The sequence below is a fragment of the Phasianus colchicus genome, chromosome 9 (genome assembly GCF_987193195.1).
Source record: "Phasianus colchicus chromosome 9, bPhaCol1.hap1.1, whole genome shotgun sequence".
NCBI lineage: Eukaryota > Metazoa > Chordata > Aves > Galliformes > Phasianidae > Phasianus > Phasianus colchicus.
In genome coordinates, this window is record NC_143444.1 from 16,098,208 (window position 1) to 16,124,415 (window position 26,208).

The 26,208-nt window shown below is 40.5% G+C and overlaps 1 protein-coding gene across 3 annotated transcripts in view; it reads right to left on the reverse strand.

Annotated features, from left to right (window-relative positions):
• Positions 1 to 26,208, reverse strand: part of SLC44A3 (solute carrier family 44 member 3) — an 89,386-nt gene that overhangs the window by 15,079 nt on the left and 48,099 nt on the right. Inside the window, exons 1-11 of one of the 3 annotated variants that reach the window (XM_031614761.2) lie at positions 23,007 to 23,163; positions 22,689 to 22,796; positions 20,270 to 20,412; positions 19,553 to 19,689; positions 18,111 to 18,204; positions 16,449 to 16,618; positions 15,932 to 16,021; positions 15,190 to 15,314; positions 13,488 to 13,674; positions 6,341 to 6,506; positions 314 to 470 (exon numbers count right to left, since the gene is read on the reverse strand). In XM_031614761.2, coding sequence (XP_031470621.2) covers positions 314 to 470; positions 6,341 to 6,506; positions 13,488 to 13,674; positions 15,190 to 15,314; positions 15,932 to 16,021; positions 16,449 to 16,618; positions 18,111 to 18,204; positions 19,553 to 19,689; positions 20,270 to 20,412; positions 22,689 to 22,796; positions 23,007 to 23,033 — 1,404 coding nt within the window. In that variant the 5' untranslated portion in view covers positions 23,034 to 23,163. Of the gene's footprint in view, positions 1 to 313; positions 471 to 6,340; positions 6,507 to 13,487; positions 13,675 to 15,189; positions 15,315 to 15,931; positions 16,022 to 16,448; positions 16,619 to 18,110; positions 18,205 to 19,552; positions 19,690 to 20,269; positions 20,413 to 21,097; positions 21,767 to 22,688; positions 22,797 to 23,006; positions 23,164 to 26,208 lie in introns of those variants that run through there. The other 2 variants (XM_090146316.1, XM_090146315.1) reach the window with 2 other exon arrangements.

Here is a 26,208-nt window from a genome sequence, read left to right on the forward strand (position 1 = left end):
TCTTACTTACCTTTACTTTTTAAAAAAAATTATGATGCAAAAATTTTAAATATTCTATCAAATCTGGATTTTTCATTTACCTGTGATAAAAACATCTACATATAAAAACTAAACACTTCCTTTTTTTTTTTAAATGCAGGTATTTTCTCCTCTTAAAAATATCTGAGTTGAGAGAAAAAAAAGGAAGCACTTAAAAAGGTTCTCTTCCTGAGGAAAATGAGTAAAATATAAAATTTAAGTATATTCTTCACATTTCTTTTCCTGCACATCACCTTTTAACTACTATTTCTATGTGTTACAGAAATATACTTACCTTTTGCTTTAGGATATTATAAAGGTACAAGAGAACAATCCTTGGTATTCTCAGTATGGTGATTAAAAACGAGCCTTTTACAACAGTTCCTAGATGATAGCAAAGAAGAACTGAAATGGAGGAGAGGACTGGATGACGTGGTGGGCTATTTTTGTCTCTGGAAAGAAAAATAAACAATTCAAAATTGTTTTGGAAACTGTTATTTAAGGAGATAAGCATGGTATCATTTCAGTATTTGGAAAAGACCTAAGCTGGTACACCCTTTCACGCTTAAAACAACTCCAGTTTTCCTTCTGACTTCATGTGAACTTTAACCCTAGTCCAAAGGAAAGCAGCCAAGTTTAAAACTTTTATTGGATTGCTTTAACTCTTCAGCAGTGAATACCTTGACACACTCAGTAATGGAAAAATATCTAGAAAAACCTACTACGGAAAATATCAGAAGAGAACATCTGAGAACGTGTCCTCCAACACCTCTCTCCAGTTTCTGTTACTTCTGTTATCCTCCAAAGTCTTCTGTTAGACTTTTATTTCTGCAAGATTTTAGCCTGAAGGAATGAATCTGCTATTTCTGCTTTAGTGGTAAAATTAAAAGCAGAAAAATAAATATGACAGTCTCTCATGCAAAACTGAGATCTGCTGTTTACTTCCACTGCTGTAATTTGACCAAATTCAGTGTTAAACTTTGTTCAGATAACTGATGCCTTTTTTTTTTTTTCTTTTTCCCACTGACCAGGTTTTGTTTTAAACTGGAACATGCAAAAAAGAAATTTCACGTTGTATGTTTAAAATTATGATTTGGCAGAAAAAGCTTGTAATTCCACTGCAATCTAACCCCTATCATTTTTGGGAAATGATGTGTCTCTCATATTTGAAATGGAAAGACAAAATAATAACCTCATACAATTAGCTTATGAATCCCAAATATAAGCTTTATTTTCCTGCCTCCTTTATAAGGTTCAGCTTTACGTCAATCATTTACAGAGAACAGTGGCACAGCTCTCAGGAATTTAAAGGAAGAACAGGAAATGAACTTAAAACCATTCTCTCACTCCTCTTCAAATGCTGTAAGAAAAAAGAAAACTCACAATTCAATTAACACTAGCTAAATAGCTAAAAATATATGTTAGAGGGCTCAAGAAAAGCACTCATAATAGTCATAAACTACTTTACTGAAAGGCAAATGTATGCAGCAGGCCCAACCCTGAAACATTTCCTCAGGCAGCAGAATCAGCAGTTACAATCAGACAGCACAAATCCTGTGTTCATAAGCAACTCCTTCAAAGCTTATTACCTTCAAAAATTAATAGTTTGCAGGAGAAACTAATGATAAGAGATGGTGACTGGCTGAAGCTAAAATCTACAAACACATCTTTATTAAATCTTCACATACACCCCTTGAAGATAGGTATCACAGCTCTGCAAGAACCCTGAAGGTATCACTGCAGCTCATTCAGAACACTGACAAAACTTCACAGCTGAAAAGTTCTATTTGAATATATGAATGTACCACATTATTTTAAATAGGAAATTCCAGCAAAGCAGTTGCTGCTCTTTTTTTTTCTTTTTTTGTCTCACCACTAGGGGAACTGCTTGAGGGATACTGGAATTCTCTACTTCATATCTATATATGTCTGTATATTTCTTCATTAAAAAAAAGTGATCAGGTTTCCATACCAAAACATAGGCCTTATTCTATCCATATAGTGAGTGTTTCCTTTTCCCTTTTACACTGCCTTACCTATAACAGCCTCAGTCAGATCTCAAAATATAAAAGATTAAATTTCTCCAAGTTAAAAGCTAACAAGGTTGAGAAATACAAAAAGGACAAAGTTTACTCACATGTTAATAATTTACTTGCTACTAAGAAGAATGAGAAAAAAGGCTTTGGTATTTTAGCAGGTCTGATTAATGAGCAGAATCTCAGAATTTGAAGCTTAGTTCAGATAAATTTCGACACACTTGGAAGCTCTTCCACACCTTCTTTTCGTAGCAAAAGAATTCTCACAAGAACAGCATCTGACAAAGCTTCCTGCTTTGCTTCCAAATAGAACAGAATGGAGAAATAATATTTTCTATGCTCAGGGAAGGAAGCATAGGGAAGTGGTAGCTAAATGCAACAACAGGTGATGTCTGTGACTCTAATCAAGCTCAAGTCTGGCTCAGTCTTCCACCTACACCAAGAACCTCAAAGGATGAAGTTTCACCCAGCTTTTTACATTATATGGCTGCAATCTGAAATGACTTTAGCACAAACATGCAATCTGACATACATTAGTTTTTGTGCAAGGTTTATACTGTTCAGTGAATTCTGCACATGTAGACCTCATAGTGCAGACATGGTGCCTTCAAACACATGCAAAGTACTGTAAGAAAACAGGAATCTGCCTGATAAAACTGGTTACAAGACTGATTACCTTGATTTTCTTCTTTGGTATTCCTATTTCATGTAAATCCCAATGGATTTACATCTGTACTCAATACTACACCATCTTTTAATTATTTTATTTCCTCAGTGCTGCCAATTGTCTTTGTTTTCTTATGAGCTCTGTGATGTTTGGTATTTTTTTAACACTAACTTCCTTTGATCCTTGGTTCACACATACATCTCAGCTTTCATTTTAAATCCACTGTTTGTGTGTGTGAAGAAAAAAGGCAATCTAGATACACTCAGAAGACTTCTATATTTGAAAGAACCATGACTTTTTTTTTTTTTAAAGCCCATCCTTTTCAAAGCTACGCTTATAGTTTTCTTCAATCCTGTCTCATCTTTTTCCAAAGGGTGCTTAAAAAGAAATTTAGTGTAAAATACTTCAAAATCTTTAAGGAATGACTCACATGTTCTTCAAGTAAATATGAATTTCAGCTTTAAACAAAAACAATAATTTACAAGATCTGTAATAGAAGAGACACCATTAAGCTAACTGAACTCACAGCCTGTACCTGCAATTGCCCTTTTACCTGTACTTAAGACCAGGCAGCAATCATTCCAACCACATGCATGCCAAGAGCCCTTTCACATGAGTTGGGTCAAGTATGTCAGCAGGGAAAAGGATACTCAAAAACGCTACAGATATACTGAAAAGGAGAGAGGAATCTTCTAAAATTCAATCCTAGTTCTCAATATCTCAGTGACTTTGGTGCAAATCCATAAAGCTGAATTGTTGACTTACTGGGAGATGTATTTCACCTCTTTACTGAATCTATTGGAAGTCTGTAGTACTGACCATCTAAGTTTTAAAACCCCAGTCCTGCAAAGGCTTACTCACTTTCTTAGTGTCAACACTGTGCAGTGACATCCATGCATTAGTTACCAAATAAGTTCAAACATGGACAGGACAGTCATCACTGTGACATGAGTCAAGTTACCGTACCACCTTACTCTAATCTCGAGGAAAAACCTCATCAAAAAGGCAAACACATGCATAACCTCTAAGCACACCAAGGTGAAAATAAACCCTCAGATAGGACAGCAATACTAACAGAATTTTTTTTTAGATAGAGCCCTTTTCACAAGTCATAAAAAATAACCATTAATAAATCTTCTTTATTTTGATCAAATTAATAAATTATTTCACAAATTCATGCTTCAACTAAAGCAAAAGAAGGCTAAATCCATTTTTGGCAGCGGTACATCAGATCAAACATACATTACTTGTAAAACCAAAGCAACAACCCTGCCCTCCCTGCTTGCAGCTTTGCTGCAACTGCGGGCTGCACGGCACATTGCTGCGTGTGCTGTAGAAGGAGATTTCCGCAGGGAAAGGCCATGCCATTTCCTCAGAGCACTTACAACCCAAGAAGAAAGCCTCACTGTGAGGTATCATCAATAAACTCTTGTGACATGCCTTTATGGTGCTGCCCCAGGGAATACATTAAAAAAACATCGCGGACAAACTCAGAATTGCTGGAGCAGCTTGAGATAACCCCTGCCCTCAATGCTGCCATTGCTCTCGTAGCTCACCATCCTCTCAACATTCTCCCCCTGCTCTGTGTCTCTGCAGATCTGTGCTGGCAGTCTACAGACCAGGAAGAGGGATCAGCACCACAGAAAAGCTGCATTTCCTTTTCCAAGCACAAGTCTCTCAACTCAGTACGTGTTACCTGGCAAACAAGAGGAGGGCTCTGAAGTAGCTGTACTAAAATGTTTTCAATACAATTGGGTGTACTCCACAGCCACTTCCTGCAACAGCAGGAAATAGCTGGAAAGCAGAAGACCCTGGCAGAGCAGCAGAAGTCATCACAACAACTCCTACAGCTGCTTCCCTGCTCTGCATGAAGAAGATACGCACAGTGTCTTTACCCTGGGGATTTAGACAGTGTATTGTACAAACGTGCACTGCAGCACACAATCCAGTAAGAGGCAGCAATACTTTTCTCCCCTGCTTTCTCAAGCAATTTAATGAACACTTACTGCCTCAGCATTCAGCTGCCAGAGCGGAATCAACTGCCTGAGGAACATAAATTTGCTTAGAAGAAAAGAGCAGCCAGCTACCCACAGAACCACAGACATGCTGGTTACTTGTGTTCAGAGCTTCAACTGGAAAAAGGAGATGATACATGAAATGTGAGTTCCTCCTTTTTCTGGTCTTTTCATAGCATGTAAAATAATAGTGTCACTTAGCAGACCCCAGCCTTTTGAAAAAGAACATTTTAAGTTGGCCTGCACTCTTACTAGCCCCAGTTCAGTAGCCTGGCTGTTGGCTGTGCTGAGAATCCTTGCACAGAAGCACTCCTGATCCACGAATTAAACACTGCTTTCCCATGCATCACTGAATGGGATGATACAATATCACTCAAAACAGGGCCACTGGCTGTTACCACATCTTCCAGCTTGGCTGGTGTGGCTGGAGCACTCCTGCAAGCAAGAACCTGCACTGCTGTCTCTGCTGGGTGGAGGAGAAGAGATCACTAGTAAACCTTTCAGCAAGAGGTTTTTCTCAGAAACTGAAATGACCAGGAATACAATCTTAAGAGCACCAACAGAAACATGCCACCTGGGTTCTGGAAGTGCCAAAAGCTTCCTTCCCAGCCTCCCTGCCAGCCAGGTGGCAGCAGCTGGAGCTCCAGGCTCCCTAGGTTCTCTTCCTCCACCCTCAGGTTGTCTTTCTTGAGCAGTTTTCCAACAAACTGAGATTATCACAATTTTCCTCTAACACAAAACAAAGAAAACCCTTGTAACGCCAGAGCTTTTCACAGAAAATCTCATTGCCAGGAGTAGAGGAACAGAGCAATAAGGATAAGAAAGCTCATAAATTAATCACAAAGAAAAATGTTTTCTGGATACTCTATTGTGAAAAAGGCCCAGAAGAGGATTGTTAGATTTAAGTCTCCCCCCATAGTGGCAGGGTAGCTCTGGATAGCACTGTGCCAGTGCATGAAACTATGCTAATTTCATTTTAGAATATCATATACAGGTATAAATCCCAGTAAGTGGGGATTTCCCCTTATTACCACTTCCTTTATCTTCCAGGGCAGTATAAAATTTAAAGAAGTTTGTTTACACATCTCTAAATTCCTAGCAGTGCTGTAAAAGCATTTACAGTTATCTGCACTGAATTAAAAAAGCATAGGAGACCAGGCATTTATGCAGTAAGAACAAATGAAAACCCAGAACAGGGACAAACACTAAGAAACAAGTCAAACAGTCTAAGAACACAGTGGATGGCTGCAGAGCTATATATTGCTTCTCCATTTGCAGATGATGCAGTCACCTAAAAAGATGTCAAATGCAGCCTCGTGTCCTGTGAATGGCAGTTTCCTCAGACAGCAGTTTTCTCATGGCTTGTATCAAGGCTTAGTTTGTCCCAATAACTTTAGAGGTAGAGGTGAGTCATATTAATAGCATACACACTATAAAATCGTACTCAAAATCCTGCAACAATCAATACTATTTTATATTACACTATTTATAGCCAAGATACTGGTATAAACTGCAACCTACTTGAGCCTTTCCTTGCCTGGAAAGAGGCTGTAAGCAAATGCTGGTGAATTCCCAAAACTCCAAGGGGGCAATGCAGTACTTACCTGTTGAAGTAACAAGTAACCACTGCTCCAGCAATTGTCATTTGCTGACAGGCAAGAATGAATTCACTAGTCCAAATAAGGCCAACGAAATGATACCATGCCATGTAGCAAACTCCAGAAAAAGCTCTATATTCCACTTGTCCTTCTGAAGTAGTCTGTGCAGTACCTGGGATTGAGATTATGCCATCATATTAATTTAAATCACCAGATACAAACAAAAAATGAACTTCACCCTTTTTCTTAAGTTTTCTTCAATGAAATTATAAGTGCTTCTTATTTCTATTCTCTCTGACAAAACCAGAGAGCCAAAATTTTAATTGAAATAGAATTTTGAAAAATAAAATTTTACAATTTAACATTGTCCAATGTTACTACTGTATTGAGGAACACTGACAAATGCATTTATTCAAGCTAAATAAAATTGTTTCTACCTCTATTAATAACACAGAATTCATTCCACACTGAAAAGATGGCTTTTCACAAAATGTAGGTGTATTTCAGACAACTGAGTGATCAGACCTTTCCCTATGCAATCCAATTTATGCCACTTCACTTTGAAGTCCAGTCAGGGGATAATGGCATTGGAACATTCATTCCTAGTGAAAGGTCACTAGGCCCACCACCCCATTTTTGGGTTTATTTGTTTGTTTTTAAGTTTACCAGGCCTTTAATTCATTACCCTTCAAGATCACAGAACAAAATGGGCTCTGGAGGTGAGCAGTTTTCTATTCTAACTGTACTAAATAAAGAAAGGGAGACACAGAATTGTCTTTTACTGCTGGAACAGCATTCTAACACCAGTATTGAAGTGCACCATCTTCAAGAATACCACAGACATCAAACTATCTACAAAGTGGTAATCTTAATTCCACCTTTGTATTTTTGTACATTAAAAGAGTGCATACTCAATAATATCTAGAAGAAGAAACAGTAAGGGTTTGGTTTTCACCATCAGGTTGAGACAAGCTATGCAAGCCTTCAGAATCTAAGTCCATTTGCCTGTAAATTACAAAAATATGAATCCACCCCATAGTTGCTTTGCAAAATTATCTTCAAGTGCTTCAAAAGGATCAAAAAAATGCTACCTGATTATATAATTGTTATTATATGGTCAGCTTAAAAAAAAAACTTGATTTAGCTTCTACAACAATAGCAAAATAAACCCATCTATCCTAGATTCTCTGAGAAGAAATATTTGCTATTGAAGGACAAAAAAAAGAATAAAAAGAATTTATCTATGAATGGATTTATAGCCTAGAAACTAAGCACTCTTCCCAGAGCTAAGCCAATCTTATTCTCAGCACTCTGGAAATCAAGACTTGCATCCATCAACATGCTAGAGTGGGCCTCCAGGAGGAGCTTGTAGGTACCAGACTTGGTCATCAAGGCAACCTTTGCTGAAGTGCAAACAGACATTTTTTATTTTCTGAAAAGTTACCAGTTTTAACTTGCATAGTAAACCCTTCACAGTGATGTAAAGTTGGTCATTCACAGAAATAGCACTGCTTCTATTATATTCAAATGTATTTCAAGACTCTGAAATGCAAGATACTTGCTGTGAAGAAGCTAATTCTGTTATCTAAGATCTCCTATCACACACTTCCAGCCATTCCTCCCCATCCCTTGCCACCTCGTTTTTAAGTTTGGATCCAAAAGTTGTTTTTCCTTTTTAGATGAATTTTTGAGGATAGATTCATCTACCTCACTACATTAAAATAGGCTATGTGTTATATCATTTCTTGTTCTGAATTCAAGGGAGCTTTCATCTCCATTTCTTCATCCAGGGATTCTAGACTGCTGTTTTCCTGCAGCACACACAGCCAGAGCCTGCCCTCAGCATGCTCATTAACCACAGCCTATAGTCCTTCCTTAGGAACTTGGGCAAATGCTAGGTCAGCACTGCACAATAAGGTCTCCCACCTTCCATTTCTGTGCAGAGACATTATGCCATTTGGTGACAGAATTAACCATGTTTTCCACCATGCAATCCACCTGGGTATTTCTTTCACTTACGAGGCACATTTCAGGTTTTGCACCTCTAGCTTTGTCATGAGGATTAACAATAATCTGTACTGTAAACTACTTCCTTTTGTTTTTTAACAGCTTTCTAAAATAAGCAATGGTTTTGCCCTTTCTGATCAGCCTGACACACGAGAGCAGGTACAGCACTGTACTGCTCTGCACAGAAATCAGGCACATCCACCTGTGAATTCAACATTATCACTGCTGTTCAGCTGAGGTGAACTAGTTTTGTAACCTCACAAAATTTATCAGTGTAAACATCTGTCTGACTGATACCCCTTCTGATGGGCCTAATGTGACCCAGTACATAACAGTGCTGGCAACAGAATTACAATGCTATTGTAACATATTGTAAAATACCATGTTATTTGTCATATGTAACTCCTAGTAGCGTGGATAAGCTTTAAAAGATACCCTGTTGACAAAAGCATCTATTTCATCACTTCACTGTGATCTAACTGTTAGTGCAAGCTAAACTTTCCGAACAAAGCCACGGAAGACAGTTTTCATTTGTCAACAGAATATCTTCCCTCCAATAAGAGGAAAATAATCATAGCAAAGTGTGCAAAAAACCAATCTTTCTGGTGTACTATGCACTCTTAGTGGTGATGCTGTCAGTAAAGAACGTAAAAAAAACTGAGGACCCTCCAGACGAATCACCAAATGTGAAACCTCTGATCAGTACAAGTGCTGATCTGCTGCAAATACTTCAAAGCAGTGCTGTTAACAACGCAAACAGCTGTAAGTGTTTGCAGCAGCATTCAGAACAGTTTCTCCCCGACTCAGCAGCCCAGTGCTGTGCCACTATGTCAGTCAGCACAGCAATGTCAGCGCATGCACAGCACCACCAGCTGCACTCCGGTCCTTTAAGACTTGTGTTAGATGCTTTACTTGGCAACAGCCACTGCAAGTTTTTGCTGATGCTTGGAGCAGCAGGCTGCTTCCAGGGATGAAAATTCCTGAGAAGTCCAGTTTAGCAGTTTCCTTATCAGAAATAAAGAACCACTGCCCAGAAAATACTGAGAGCTTGTTTATCAGTTCCTGTTAACATGAAAATACAACATGAACTTCCCACTGCTAAGCGAGGAGAGATTCTGGCAGCATACACTGCATCTTCATATGTCCTCCAACAGAGTTTATTGTGTTCTTTTATTTAGTCTTTTCCCGTGTAGTGTTATTTATAGCTAAGCTAGTCAACTGTAATTGGAAAGTCAAGGATCCTGCAGGAAATAAGTCTTGATTGTTGGTTTAGCTACTGAAAGCTTGATACAACAGTTCTATCGCTCCATTGCCTACAGCATGCACCTTCACAACAGGAAAACCTTATGCTGTTTTCTCATCCTACATTACGCACACAGTATTTATGCTTTGTGGACTCTACAGCTCCTGCACACCAGGAAGCTGAAAGACATGTATTGCTGTGCCAGACAGTCAGATCTGCAGTGAAATACACCACAAACTCACAAACAATAAGACTTAATAACCCTAAGATCTATCAGCTTTTCTAAAGCACAGATGAATTCCATTCCTACCCTGCTAATGGTTCTAACTGGTGCCACTGTTTGCACTGTCTCCAGTCTCATAGAGTCTGGCATTTCTCCTAGATTTCCAGGTCTGGAATTCACTTGCTCTCAGCTGCTCTTACAGATTCTGAATTACTGAGGTACTTAAGCAGGTGCCTACCTTAAAATGCCTAAGTAGTCCCACTGATTTTAATAGGCTTATCCATGTGTTTCAAGTTAGTCATGTGCATAAGTACCTTTCTAAGAAACGTCTATTACAGTTCCCAAGAAGGCTGTCTCTGCTCACAGTTACAGTAACTGTTGGAGAAGATGTAAATAAGGGCCTGTGTGGTGGCATAAAGATCAGATGCATCACAGCTGAAGCAAAGATCAGGTGCTCCAGAGCTGTACGATGCAGAGATGCTTTAAATATTACATAACTAACAAAGGTTCAAGGAAAATGTTAAGAACAGGTGCAGCACAGCAGCAAGCCAAATTCATTTGCCCATCTCATTAGACTGAAGACTATTAGAGTAAATGTCTTCATAAACATTTCAGCTTCTCAGTTTTCTTAATATATCTGCATTTCAAACATAGCCTCAGAAAACACATTAATGAGAAGTCAAAGTGTCAGAAACAAGACAAAAACAGCTATATTTTACAAAGTGAATGCCTGCTAAGTAGCTATCTGTCAACAGAAAACAACTGCTCCAAGAGAGCAGCTCTTGGGAAAACTTCAGAGAAGTATTCTCAGCTGATGTAAAAAGCCCACTCAAAAGAACTCAAACTCAAAAAACAACAACAACAAAAAAAAAACAACCCCCCCCCAAAAAAAAAAAAAAAAGGAAATGGCCTTCACCTCCAGAGTAATCAGAGAAAACCAGTATAAAATACAAAGCTGCTCAGCCATCACCATGTTATTAACCAGACAGCACTGTATACGTTCACTTATCCTCATCTTGAGCTACAAACAAAATCTAAGCTGTGGTTTATTGGATAGAGTGTGGGACAGAACAACTGTCATATTTCTGTCACCTACCTTCTTCAAAATCCCTCAGTCTGTGGGATAGATAAAACAATCTTTCATCATCCCCCCAGATCATTAAAAGCCTAAAATTGCCTTTGTTGTCTTCAAGCTCCTTTCAAGAGTTGCTCTGTAATCAGAGTTGCTGTAAACAACAGAAGAGATTGAGAACAAACCTTTCTCACACGACTTTATCGGCACCTAGCGGGCACCAGGGCTGCTGCAGGGCATTTACATGCCACTTATACAGAGATCTCAGCCCTCCGACTTTGCCAAGAGCTCAGTTTACACCTGTTGGGTAACAACAGCCATCATTTCACATAGAAAGCAAAATAAAAAGCTCAATTACAAACAAATGATAAAACGAATGGCATCAAGCTTTAATCAGAAGTATCAGTTGAACATGTGAAGTTGCATTTTTCTACCCACATTCATGCTTAGGCTGTAACTTTGAACTGGTATGGGTTATTTATCAAACGCACATTGCCTTCTAAATATTAACACCCTAACTGCTAACAGAAAACTCTTAAAGAATTGACACCTCCACTAAGAACCTCCTGGGGGAAGATCTCAGTCAAAACATATGTTTTACAAGACTCCCCATGAGAGAAATATTCTGATAATTAAGTGCCTGGAAATGACCTTCTGTTTTATGCTGAACCTGCAAGAAATCAATTCTCCGAAAACTCAGAGCATGCTAGAAATTTCATCGCCGCTCTACAGTGCAGCAACATTATGATGCTGCCTTATGTGTATCACTCTCTGGAAATATCAGCATCCCTGCTGTGATTGGGAAAGAAGAAAAAGTAAAACACCTCTGAGCCAGGAGAAGTCTGTTACACTCTGCATGTTACAGCCATTCCCAAACTTTGAATCCTACTTCCCAAGCCAGCAGAAAAAAAGAGTTGAGTGGAACTGTCTAGCACAAAGTATACGCTCAATAAGGGAAAATGGCACAACATGGAAAAATCATAAAAAGCCTCCAAAAGCTAATTTTCACTGGGATTTATTTCCCTGCGAATACACATGGAATCTGCAACTCACTGTTTTCCTGCAAATCTGTAAAAACATCTAAGGAAGTATCTGACTTGCTTCCCCATTCAGCACTTATCATCTCAAGCTAAAACATTTCTATTCTTTTCATGATTGCCACATTTCAGTATGACAGATTCAGTTGGTATAGTCTAAATTTATGTTCAACAAAGGCAAGCTTCACATCCTTATATGTGCTTGTTTAGATTATGGGAAAGGTGTCAGCTCAGCTTAAAGTCTAGCATGTAGTACTTTCTCTAGTAGTACTTGTTAATATATATTTAGCAAATCCACTTGTTAGAATTCATTCTGTTTTACCTGCATAGCTCACCAGTGAAAATTGGAGGAAAATGAATTCTGCTCTAGCCTAAGCAGCAGGTGACTGATGCACAGTGCAAAGAGATGATGTCTCTGGCTATAAGTGAAGTGGGTGTGAGGGAAAGTGCCATGGGGCAGGAGTGAGGTCTCTGCCCCACAGTGACAGGAATACTGCCAGTTTTGCAAAAGGGCTTCAACTGCAGAAAAGCTGGAGGCTTTTCTGGCCAGGACCACAGGCTCAAGGAGTGGTAGAATCACAAGACAAAATAATCAGACTTAAGCATCAGAATAGTTTGGCTGCATTTGCTTTTCCACGCACGAAGTGCCACAAAGATTCAGAAGAAAACAAACTCTTGAATAAGTAAAGTTTCTATGACAAACAGCTGTCTCTTCCTGCACCAGTTCTGCACAAATTCTAATCCAGAGGACAACTGACTCTTAGCAGTAGCTACAGAAATTCAAAATGAAAACAAAACAGAACAAAACAAAACTAATACCCAAATCACAATGCTTCCTATGGACAAAAGTTGACATCTGCATGAAGAATCATCCCCAGAGTTGCACACAACCAGCCTAGCTTTCTTCCTTCAGATGACGTTCAAAAGGACAACCTTCCCCTCCCTCACAGTGATGCTTGGCCAAGGGACAGCAACCAAATTACTCATTGTCCAATCAGTGACAGATCTGATAGCAGTTTTTTTGTTATATTATGCTCATAATCTGCTCTTCTCACAGATCCTTCATAAAGAATTGACTTTCTCTATAGAGCACCTCCTACAATCTCAAGAGTGTCTAGATCAATTCAGATAATATTGTACCAGTCTAAATAATTACAGCAGTTGTCAATAAAGTACTGCTCACAGAGCACTGCCTCCATGACAACTGAACATTGTTTATAGTCAGAGATGAACAGGAGGGAGGACAAAACATTCAGTGTAGTTACAAAATGAGAACGTGGCTTTCTTCATTTAAATACATCAAACGTATACACATATCCATCATGATTTGATCATAAGCTAAATAAGTAAGAAAGAAAACAACTAAAGCCCAAATCTAGGAGCAAAAATTCTCTCTTCTGTAGTGCTGTGACTCACAGAACTTTAGCAATGACTTCAGCAAGAGAAAGAGGGAAGGGAAGGGTAACAGTTGTATAACAAGGTAGCCCACATAAGACCAGAGGGTGGTCCCATACTTAAGAACTGAACTTAGGAAACAGCATTCATAAGAAAGAAGCAAAGCATGCACTTACCTGCAGTTCCTAAGCTAAGCAGCACAGCAACCCAAAATACCCAGAAGATGATCAGAATCAGAAAGGTCCAAAGCGGTTGGAACAGAAGGAAAGGGATTCTGCCAATTATTTTACCAACAATCTGAAAGAGCTGCACAATGAACTGAAGCCTTTTTCTTAGCACAAGTATAAGGGAAAGCAGAACAACCTGTTAGAGAAAAGAAATAATTATTAGTTGGTTTGGTTTATTTTCCTCAAAAAAAGTATGAGAAGTTGTCAAGTGCAGGTCCAGGAGATATAGCTTTCACAAAGACATGACAGCAAAGCATTTTTCACAAACACTGCATGCTGGAAATGCTTCCTAAGACACTGCCTATATTCTCAAGGAGCCTGTGAATTAAACTCTTTGATTTCACCAAATTAATTCTATAAAAGCATTACTACTGTTTCCTTAAAATAAAATGGAACTCAGAAATCTGTAACTCATGCAATGGAAACAATCTATTTTTCCTTACAGCAATGAACACAGAGGTATGTTTAGGCACAGCACACTGCTTTCATATATCCTGTATGTCATGAACATGTAAACTTCCTTCCACTCCAGTCAGCTTACTGCTGTTCACAGTGGTAGGAGTAGCCAAACCAAATTGGCTGGGCATACACGGAGGCAAAGCAGATGTAAAATGAAACCTTATTTAAATAATCTTTCTTCCCAAAGCAAAAACCAACCAACCATCAACACAAAGATGCAAAAAACTCACAACCTCACATTTTTTTTTTTGTATTTGACAGCTGTGAACAGCATTTAAAAAAAAAAAAAAAAAAAAGGCTGGAATTTATAAAATTACAAATGCAACCAGTGGCAGCTGGTTGGTTCACCACCAGTTTTCTTGCCTGCTCTGCAAAGAGCAGCCTGCAGCAGCGGATGTTCCTCAAGTCCTACAACCAAAATGAAACCCTTCCTACTCTTTTATTAACAATGGTTAAAAGGTCATTGTTGATAACTTATAGAGAATATGAAAAAATCTGATCTATAACATTTTTATTTTCACCCACAAAGCATCAGACTGTTCACATCCAGTGAATCTCAGTCTATGGATCCTATTCTGCTTTAAAAAAGCAGAGATGCCATCTTTTTGACAAACGTTTGACAAACTACAGATTGTACACTCAGACTGAGCAATGACTCCTTTTACACTGTATCACAACGAGAAACTCTTCAAAAGATGCGAGACAGAGTCAGGTTTTCTGTTGGAAAACAAGGGTAATGAGAGAAAAGCAGAATTTCACCCTGTAGCGTGAGGCAGAGGCACTGCTGCCTGTGCTCCACCTGCCCCTTCCATTGTGTAACAAAGCCCCTCCTCTCTTCAACTGTCAGAGTGGGCTGAAAGTACAGGTGGTGCTCACAAGGAGCCAGTGCCTCTCTGCTCATCCACAATTCTCCAGCTAGCTGAGACACAGGGCAACAGGGATGGAACACAACTGTATTTCTACAAAACTGATGACAATACTGTTTATATAGAGCTGAAGTGTGGCAGAGCCCAGAACTGACCAAGGAGCTTCATAATGAAGATACAAAACTACATAAAAAACTATAAGTAGTCATTGATTCTGCTTTTCAAATCTGAAAGAAATAAGGGATTATTCTTATTGTCGCAAAACCATCACAGTTTAAGTTTTCAAGCCACAACCCAATCACTGCTTGCTGTAAAATGCTACTTACTGTAACTGTTGTAGAGAAGATGGCATACCCAAATAGAAATTTTACATTCTCCTTTTCTGTTTCCAGTTCAATGCTGGGATCATTCCTGTAGTCGTAGTAGAGCCACCAGAGGACACCCGAGACAACTGCAGCAAACAAGCAGCATGAAGACAGGCAGTGCCTCCCCACAGCCCCTCTGCCCACCCCCAGCTCTGCCCAGGAGCTATCATGTAGGAAAGGTACAATGTCAGTGATCACAGAGAAAATTCACATCATGGTCTGTACGACTGAAGTACAAGCCCAGCAGACGATTTGGTTTACTTGCAGCTATTCTAAAACTCAGCCATGTAATTTTGTTGAGGAAATAAGAAGATGTTACAGAATGGCAGGCTTTAACTGGACACACTCCCACAGTTCTCCCTTTCCGAAGCAGGCAATTTAAAACTTCACTACACTTTCTTGTGAAACAGCAGTATTTCCATAGCTGCACTCATCAGCCAAAAGAAATGTCATTTCCAGCCATCTATAAAGAATTAAAACTGATAATCATCCCAACACTCAGCAGCTAGAACAGCATAGCCAGATGCTGGCACCCCAAGGTAGGCAGGACTCTGCTTGGAAATGGCTGTAGTTACAAAGGATGGCCTCAAAGAAAGGGGCAGCTGTTTGTTCAGCTGCCTCTCCATCAGTGAGATGGCCCCATTTAGTGAATGCTAAAAGGTAAACTTACATAAGGTATACCTTACATAAAAGGTATACTTACATAACAACCCAAACACAACCAGTGCAATCAGAGTATGGACCAGAAGCATCCGAATGAATCTGAAGGTCAAAACCACTATAAAAGAGAAAGCTGAAAAATACACAAAGCAAGATTATTATGAGTGTTACCACCCATTTAACTTAACTATTACTTACTTTACAGGTAAGTTTAACATTCTATTAGAATTTCAGGCTTTTACTTCTAAAGAGGGATATGAAAGTTAAAAATCAAAACATTAATGTTAATGGCATTATTCTTTTTATCAACAGCTTCTCAGTTCCCTGAAAAGACATATCACCCTCAGATATTTCCTAGCGCTGTATTTTAGTCTATTACATTAATCATAACAAAACCCCCAATTCTTTTTTAGGAATAAATCTGTCCAGAAAAATCTGAAGATCAATATTATTAAATTAAAAAATATGAAACTAACAAAAGCATTTTGAACTTCACATTTTAATTGAATATTACTATTCACTTTCTGTTTACAACCTCATTTTTTTATTTGCAACCTTACCTAGTGCAAGAACACTCAGTCCTATCACAGTATCTCTTCCTGCCAATATTCCACTCAGAATTCGGTGAAAAACATCCATTTCATTAACCATACTTATTAAGACAGAAGCATATTTGGAATAGCATTCAGCATGTTGTGGAACACACCGATTAAATAATGGAAAAGATTTACTGGAAGATTAAAAACAAAGATAGAGAAAAATGATTTCATTACTGGACAAACATTTTCAAACCCACAGAGATTTAGCCCTCCATTCCTTTTGAGGCCTCTGCAGCACCCCCCAGCACAGTGCTGCAGCAGCTGACAGCCACCACCTGCAACCCACCAGTCCCCCTCCCTGCCTCCACCATACACACAGAATCTGACCCAGCAGGACAGGGCTCTGGGCACAGGAGCTGTCTCTTACAAATGCTCAGGCAGTGGCGTCATTTTTCATCTGCAAAATAAACTCTTGGTGGCACCATGCCTGCAATGCTGGGTGAGAACATCCATTCAAGACCAACAAGGGGAAAAAAGTGGATTACTATCTCACTCACCATCAGCACATAGTTCCTATTCTGTTTCTGCTCCCATGTCTTTACATAAAACCGAAACTCATGACAGCATGGATGTAAATTTCATTGTAATTCTAAACTGTGAACATTTCACATCATTTTGATGGATATTTAAGTATTCTAAAACCTGCTCCAGAACAGTGTTTGTAATGTACATGTAACACCACCAGATATCTACATATAAAACTATTTGTTTCTTCCAGCTAGCTTACTGAATATATTCATTGTTCCACTCTGGCTGTACTGCATCAAAGACACATTCATACCTAAGTGGAGAGCTTTGTTCATCAAAACATTAAAACTTCTCTGACTAGCTTTGCTTCTATGATGAAATACTACTGTGCAGCATGAATATGCTGAGTTCCTTGCCAAATAAGAAAAGGCCTAAAAAGTCAAATATGCCATATTTTTCATCAATTTGCATGTCTTCCTTCAATCCACTGTGATGGTAATGGCCTCACATGTCTCCTGCTCCCTCCTGGTGTTTCACCCTCTATTTTCTCATTGGAGCAGTAGATGACTTAGCTCTGCAAAAGTAGAGATTCCAATTCTTTATTGTATTTTCATAAAGTGGAATTTTAAATAGTGGTTTTAAGGATTTTGACTCACTAACTCATAATAAATAAAAATATACAACTAAGTCAATATATCCATACTTAACACACTGGAAAATATTAGATCCTGCTGTCCACAGACCCGTGCTTCAAGCCAGCTGGCCGTGAAAGAACCCTGACAAGTAATTTCTGTGTTCAGGATAATAACAGAGGTCTGAGAGCACAGCTCCTTTTCTTAGCACTAAGGGAGAGAGCAAAATTTTTGTGCAGAAAATAAGTCACTTCTCATGGGGAGTGCTCTGCCCCTGATTTGGAGAGAAAACATCTCTAAAGGGTGGAGGAACTGAGAGAATGCAGTCCTTGCTCATTCTCCAGGACAGGACACGGGCGTGTTCTCAGGCACACACAGAAACCCGTAAGGATATAGGTACAAAAATAAACAATGCACAACCATTCTGATTTTACATGGCATCATCTATAGAATGTGAGGAACTGAGAATCCTTAATAAGCTACGCAGAAATCAGGCTGTTGTAAAGCATCCAGCACTTCTTACCTTGCTGGAACGGGTAGTGTGGGACACAGCTCAGCTGCCTTTGGATTTAGCGTGTAACTGGAAATGCTCAGGTTGTAAACACAAAGACAAGATCCTAAGAAATAAAAGAAATGGAAAATTAATATTAGTTACAGTTCTGGAGAAAAACACACTAAGTTTTGTTTACACTTCTGCTTTGATCCCTTACCAGGCCACATTCGTCACTGATATTCCAGTAGGAACATAAAATAAATTAGTTACCAGGTAAATCTATAGCAACTTCTATGGGATCTTCTGTCCTCTAGACTTAACTGTAACTACCATTCACTGACCTTCATGGAGGGCGAGCACATTGTTTGTTCCATGGTACAACACTTCAGCTCTTAACTTTTATTCCTTAAGACAACACAAAATCCTAAACTGACACACACCACAATGGAATAGGGCCCTCATAATTTAGAGCAGAATATTTATCTATCCAGAAGCTTAACATTTCCTACTCTCTGGACTGAACAGTGCCAGGTACTCTGCTAACAATACTCTGCTCCATTATGTAACACTGCTAGGAAAGAAATGCTGTATGCATCCAAGCTATTCAAAATGCAATACTGCCCTCTCCCTTGACATAAACATGTAAGCAGTTTTAGCACATGGATGGAACTTCATGCAATTTTACTCAGTTGCACTGAAACTACTTATATATCACAGGGGTTTACAGCTTTCTGTACATAACTAAATAATGACAAAATATCCTAAAATAAAATTAGAACAAATGTTGTCATTTAAATAGAAACTCTTGTCAAAACATTCAACAAAACGAAAAACAATGAAATTCTGACATCCAGTAAGAAGAGCCACTGCTATCTGTACAGACTGCAGTTTACACGTACACTATGGAATAAGGGCTAGGCCACAGGTTACTTCATTTGTCTGTTGGAAATGAACAAACTGGAGCTGCCTCCTTTGCACAACAGCTACACCTGACATCGTATTCATCTTCAACTGCAGAATAAAAAAAAGTCCTACACAGAATACTAAACTTTGGGCTCTGATGTCAAAAGGGATAACACTGCCAGTACATCTCTGGAATTAATAATTCTACTACAGCTTTAATCAAATTGAAAAGAACCAGTTAGACAAGTTTCTCAAATAGCACATGAGCTCTGTTCACCCAGTGCCACTGTCAGCAGCCAGCTTTATGCTGGATAATCTCAAGACTCGTCCAGGAATGAATCAACAATTTTTCAGTCTGCATAAGAGCTGTACCATTTCTAGAAACAACTGTAAATTGTAGTGGCTTTGAAATAAAGCAGAGATGGGGGTTTATTTTTGGTTGCTATGGACTGTTCAGGAAACTGACGGTCAGAAATGACTCCCTAGCGTAGCAAACATAAGAATAATAAAGTGAAAGTTTCTCAACTGTTCTACAGATACATTAGATACTCATATTCCCTGTTGCACACCATTGTTCCTTGCAAAACTCTGGAGGTCTTCCAAAGAGTTGAGCTGTTCTTGTGGACAACTAGACACGCACAAGGAAACTGAACTGAATTTGAGGCTTTGCGTTTCCGGGCTGCATGAATTCAGAAAGAACACATACCTGGAAAGACAGAAAGATCCTCGTTTCAAAAAACAAGCCTCCTGGTTTTCAAAGGTTTAAATTCTGAGCCTTCTTTCCATCTTTTTAAAGTGCTATAAAGCAAATGAAACTTTTTCCACTTACAATGAAACAACTGGATTTTGAAGCCAAAAGAAGGAATTTGAGAACATGCTATATTTTTGAACTTCATTTCTTTAATGGAATGAGAAGGTACCAACGTGGGTGCCCCTCTACAAGCGTTAGTTCTCTTGCATGGGATTTTCCAGAATGACAGGTAGCCTCAACATTTAACTTCCATAAATACAAAGATTTGTCCACATTGTCCAACAACTGCTGGTTTGGCAGAAGTCCTAAGATCCTACTTAAGAAGAAATCATCACAAAGCAGAACAGTGTCATGCATTTCAAATTCCGCCTTAAATTTTCATTTTGCTCATCATTTTGCACCATTCCCACACCATTCTATTTGCCTTTTAGTTGAAGTATGCACATACTGATTGACAACTAGATGATGTATATTCCTGAAGTTAGGTGCAGTTAAAGAACAGTACCTTTAATTAGACATTATCTGAGGTACTTACTTTTTATTAGTCATGTCCTTTCCAGAAAGGGCCACCCCTTTTACAGGAACATTCTTCCTACCACATATGTTCCCAAAGCTGTCATATCCAAGCACAAGTCTTTCTGCAGCACCAGCCATCACAGCATAGCCAGTTACAAACATCTATTAAAAACAGGTTTTTTTCATGTGAAATCACGCTATGTTAGCTTTTCCCTCCCAGTAAATAAGTATTTCTTTCAAATGGACTATTTTTGTCTTGTGAAAGCAAACCATTAAATCTAAAATTCACCCCACTGCACAAGGCCAGAGCAAATCATGAGGACGAGTTCAGTCCTACTGTCTCCTTAGACTTCCCTCTTGTCTTGCAGAAAGCGCCCCAAACAATTTAGCAGAATATCACAGAAGAAGACAGACAGGATCAGATTAAAATACTTAGAAAGCAGCAGTAAAGTACTAAACCCCACTTCTGCCAAAGCTTCTGTGTGTCACTGGGCAAGGTCACTCAGGCAGCAACTTTTCTTATGCAGTCACTGCTTCTCAATTTTCAAAGTGCCCTTCAAACCACACCTGCACATCTGCTGAAATACTGAGCTGCTGAAATATTGAATTTAACCAAAGGTATACTTTAAAAACAAGTATAGTTAAAATGCAGATTAGCTGAAATTTCAGGAATATGTATTCTTGACTGCATTTGAAAAACCTCAAGAGAGCCACACTGTGGACCTGAGTGTTACTGCACTGAGCTTTTAAATACTCTGTTCTAGTACCAAAGCCTCAGCACCGAAGGTGAGCTCCCAGTAAACCTAAGAGGCAGCATCCCTGCTGGCTGAGCTGCAGCAACACTCACTTGGTCAGCATAAGGCACTCTGCCTGGGAACGCAGCATAAACTCTGCCCGAGTAATCAGGGCCAAAATGCCCTTTTAAAGCCAAGAAGCAGTAATTCTTCTCTGAAGCTGGTTAAGTCTTGAGCACTTTTCCTCACAGCTTATTTATAGCACTCCACCCATTGGAGAACTTGGTGATTTAATCATCCCCTCTGTCCCAGAGAGCAAACCACATTTCGCATATACCAAGGACAAAGCTCTTGGCTCAGTGGCTACATGCAAATTGCTGGCAGCTGCAAGTCTTCTCAGCCCACATTAACCACCACCACCCTGCACAGAGCAGTTGAATATTAGCTGTTCTGGAGAGAAGTTTTACATATCAGATCCAGCACAACAGCTTTACTAATTAAGGTCTGTGCCTTTGTTATTCTACTTTTAACTTGTGTCTAAAGATAGTATCTAGGCAAAAACTGAGTCTCATACATGAGTAAGTATGTACTTCCTTGGTCCTCAACGTATTCTCATCTGTGCCTGTGTTTACAGTGTAATTATTTAAATAATGCTATTTATAATTATGCTTGCACATTGACACTGTCTTAACATGGTGATCTTCACAGAGATGCCATCGTTAAAGCTGACGTACTACTTGTGTATGTGATGCTAGTTATAATAACAAATTATTTTCAGATCCTATTTATTTACATTGAAAAAAATGTTGAAAATCAAATAGTTTTCAAAGGAAAAAAAGGAGCTGACCTGAAACTCTACTTGAAATGGACTTTCAAAAAAATAAATAAATCTAACAATCCTTCTAAAGAGGGAAGTTGCATGTCCACTGCCATCAGTATGGCAACACTGCGTGCATGTGTTATTTTTAAGTGCAGAAAGCTGGATAGCAACCATAAGTATTCCAAGTAAGAGATGGCTGAGTGACTGCTGGGAGGTGTGTCCATCTCCATGCGCCAGCAATACGCACTTGCACAGAACCACTCACGTGGCTTCATTTCTTTTCCACTGTGGAAGAAATCAGTGCCACCTTTTTCACGTCATCTTTAAAAACTCAGATCAAACAAAACAAAGCTATCTGTGCACTAAACTATTTCACAGAAACTGAGCAATAAGAACATTCAGAGAAAACACAAATCCAAAATCCTTGCCTCAGTTGTAAAGTTCAGCTTACACAGAGTTCAGGATGCACATATACCCTTCTGCATTAGCTTCCATCAAAAGAGCTCTTAGGAATTCAATCCAAAACTGATCAATAGCATATTTATTCCTCAGTAGGCTCAGAGACATCATGAAAATCTTTCATGCTTACAAACACAAAACCTGCTCCTAAAAACCTGCACGCTGTCCTGGGCACAGGACAGACAGCGAACTGATTCACCAGAAGAGAGAGACGGTGCAAGAGAAAGACTGCAGAGTTAGACAAGAAGTAATCAGAGTCCAAACAGAGCCCGAACTCGTTCCCAGCAAGGGAGCTCCCAGTCACCCGGCCCTGCCCGCACCTGTACGGCTCGTTACGGCGCAGCCCGGCCCCACACCGCGCCCCGCGCGCCGTTCGCACACGCAGAGCTCCGCGAACCGCGGCTCCCAGGGAAACGCACGCTTACCAAACCGGCCCAGAAAAGGAAGAAGAGGAGCAGCCAGAGAGGGTCTGTGCACTTTCTAGAAACGACCGGTCTCCATTCCCTTAGTTCAGAAACACAATCTCCAGATTCCTAAAATGAAAGAAAGACAAACGAAACACCTGTAAAAGCGAAGTCAAGTTTCGAACGACACAAACTGTCTGCAAGCGCAACCCCGCGGTTACTGCCAGACGCCCGCTAGCTCCCGACCCCAGGAGCGGGGCCGCTCGGCCGCACTTTGCCCCCGACCCCGCGGCACGGCCCCCCTCACCCGCCGCTCCCCTCCGGCCGGCCGCGACTCACCTGCCGCCGCTCCCCTCGCAGCGCCATGTTCCCCGCCGCCCGGCTGCGCGGCGCCGGGTCCCCGTGGGCAGCCGGCGCGACGGCGACGGGCGCTCGCTAGGGGACGGCTCGACGGGCCGCCGCGCGGGCCTCGGGGCCGGGCCCGCCGGGAGGAGCGCCCCGGCCGGGCAGCGGCACCTCGGGTAGCTCCTCCCGCCGCCGCGGACGGGCGCCACCGCCCCGTCCCGCCGCAGCCGCGCGGGCGGCATCTTCTGTCGCCGCGGCACGAGCGCGGCTCGGTCCGAAGGGCGCGCGGCGGAAGCGCGGGCGGAGCTCGGAGCTGCGGGATGGGGCTGAGCTGCTGCGGGCGGCGGGAGCGCTGCCTGTGCGCGTGAGCTGCGTCTGCACCCTGAAAGAGATGAAAGTTTGGGATCGGTGTAAAATAGACAAAGCCGACATTGCACGTTGTAAAGGTGCGTCGTTGCTTCCCCACCGCGTTGGTCAGCTGAAAAATGGGTTCTTCCACGTACAGAAAACCAGCAATTGCAAGAAAATGGAATTAAATCGGAGCTGTCACGGAGAGCCGTCGAAGAAGTGGTGTGTCTGGTTCAGAGAGCACAACGCAGGGCTGGCTTTGCCCAGAAAAAAGAAGACTTAACTGCACTGCCTGGGTGAAAATGCAGAATGAAATGGTGGTGGCAAAGTGGCGCTGATGGAAGTGCCGATACCAGGAACAGGTAGCGATCGATTGATTGGTTGTTTAAAGAATAGATCTGAGCACTGCAGGCTCCTTCTAAGCTAACTGGAAATAAATACATTTCCATAAAGCAAGTTAACCCGTGCAGCGTTTCTTAAATTCACTTTTTCTAATTTAACAGAGCTCAGTACAATCCAGACTTATATTTTAAAACATCATATAAGGGTTTCTAAAAACTCCATTCTGCAAAGGATTTCCAAACCTCTCCATTTCCAGCCAGCTTATGGCCCTTTTCTTTATCTGCATTGTACCTTTCAATGTTCATCGTTCATCACTTTGTACAGTTTTCATAATTTGTGTGAAACTTTGAGTAAAATATTAACATGCAATGATACCACATTGCAAAAGTAATTTTCTGGCTGTAGATTCTCAGTGGACAAATAACTTTTCCTTCACTTTGCACTGTTGCACTTTAAAAACAAATGAAAAAAAGAAGGGATTTTCCCTCAAAATGAAAATGTGAAAGTTACGGGAAGCTTTTTTTTCTTTTTTTCCTGGAAGGGACGAGTAGAAAAACAACAGAAGTGTTACTGACTTGTAGCTCAGGCACAAGGAGTGACCCCCTCCTAGGATTAAGAAAGATCTCTCTGAAAGAATGCCATGCTGAAGGCTGATGCTGGAGTCGATGGCCTGCTGTCACCAGCTGCTGCTACTGGCTGCCACTGCTGGCCTGCGCCTTTCTGAAGGATTCTCCTTGAGCTCTGCGTTACATTCTTAGTGTGCATAAAGGAAAACAGCAAGAGGAACAAAGATTTTAATGACACGCAGATGCCAAGCAGCTGAAGTTCATGGGAGAGCACCAGAATGGGGAGCAAGGCCTGCTTTTACTGAGCAGATCCAAGATTTGTATTTTCTTTCAACCAGTTCAAGGAAAACTTATACACGATAGAAAATACAACTGGATTAGAACAGGGTTAAAAATAAATGCACAAATAAAATATTTTAATTGTTTGTTTGTTTTTGTGTCTGAATTTCGATGGCGTTCAAAGGAACCATCTCTTGTCGGACGGCAGGCGGGTAATGTCAGCACATGCCGCTAGGTGGCGCTGTGCCCCCGCTCCGCAGTCAGTGCAGCGCTGCGGCGCTGCCCAGGACCTGACGCTGCCAGTAGCGAATCCTGGCAAAGGAAGGTTTTCTGGCAAAGGAAGGTTTTTACGTTACAGTCGAGGAGAATCCCGGGAAGCAGTGCTCAGATATGAAGAGAGGTTTAAAAGTCCACGTCTAAAATCTAATACTGAAAACTGTTATTTATCAATCCTGCAGGAGACCAAATGGCCCAGGTCCAGCAACGGCTTGGATTTTCTGTCCCACCACTTCAGGTATCTGCACCAATGGTGATGGCACATCACGTTTGTAACAGCTGCATGGCTGGCACTGGAGCAGGAAAGCAATAGGCTCTGTCCAGGGTCTTTTTCTGTCCAGCATGTTCTCTGAGGCAAAGAATACTCCATGGTCTGTTTGTGTTGACCTTTTTATGGACAGAGAGATGTTTGGTTTTAGAGCATAGGAAGGAGCCTGGTTCTGCAGCTCAGTCGTTTGAGCGCTCAGTTGGGAGTAGGGAGTTTTAGAACTGAGATTTTGTGAGATGTATCTAGTTTAAGCTAAACAGAAAGAATATAAAATAATGGAGTTTGGGTAAAACAGTCCCTTTACGAGAGCAGAATTGTTCCTTTTATGAGAGCACTAATGACTTGGCTAGACTGGCTTGTCCTCTGGTGAGAAGCATAAGTTGCAGCCTTTGGTCTCCTTCTCCTGGTCTACACACAGATGACACTGACCTCTATAATACACTACATTTAAGTCCTGTATCCTACTGCAGACACTTTGCTGAGAGATTTGTATGATGTGTGTTTGCCTTCACCTAGGAGCCTTCACTGCTCTCTGGTGTAAACAATGCTTCCTGTAAAGGCATAAAATACATAGGATCTTAATAATTCACACATGGTAATGTAATCCAGGAACTCACAATGATCTACTTGTGAATTTCAACAATAAATATTCAAACTGCTTGGTATGCTGTGATGGGGCAACTAAGGGAAAGGAGATTAACATTTACATTTTCAAAACTACTGAGTTTTTAAGAGCTTCAGACAAGTTCATCAACATCAGCAAGAGAAACACTGAAAACTCACAGGCAGTTCTATCTGATTTTAATTCAAAGATTTGTCACAAAGTCACTTAGAATATATGTAGAAGTAAAACAGATAAACTCCAGCTTCCTGACTCCAAGCCTCTGCTTTAATCGCAAGGTTCTTGTTATTCCTTATGAGGGCAATGTTTATTCACAGAGAATGAGTCCTGATGCCTCCCACATTTAAAGCTCCTCTTCCTTACCAAGAAACCTACCTGGTTAAAACTGAGGCAGGAATGTGGACTGGGAGAGGAAGGTTTTAAATGAGAGCATGACAGTGCCTGGCTGAACTGGTTAAGTGAGATGACTACTCCTATCAGTATCCCCTTCTGGGT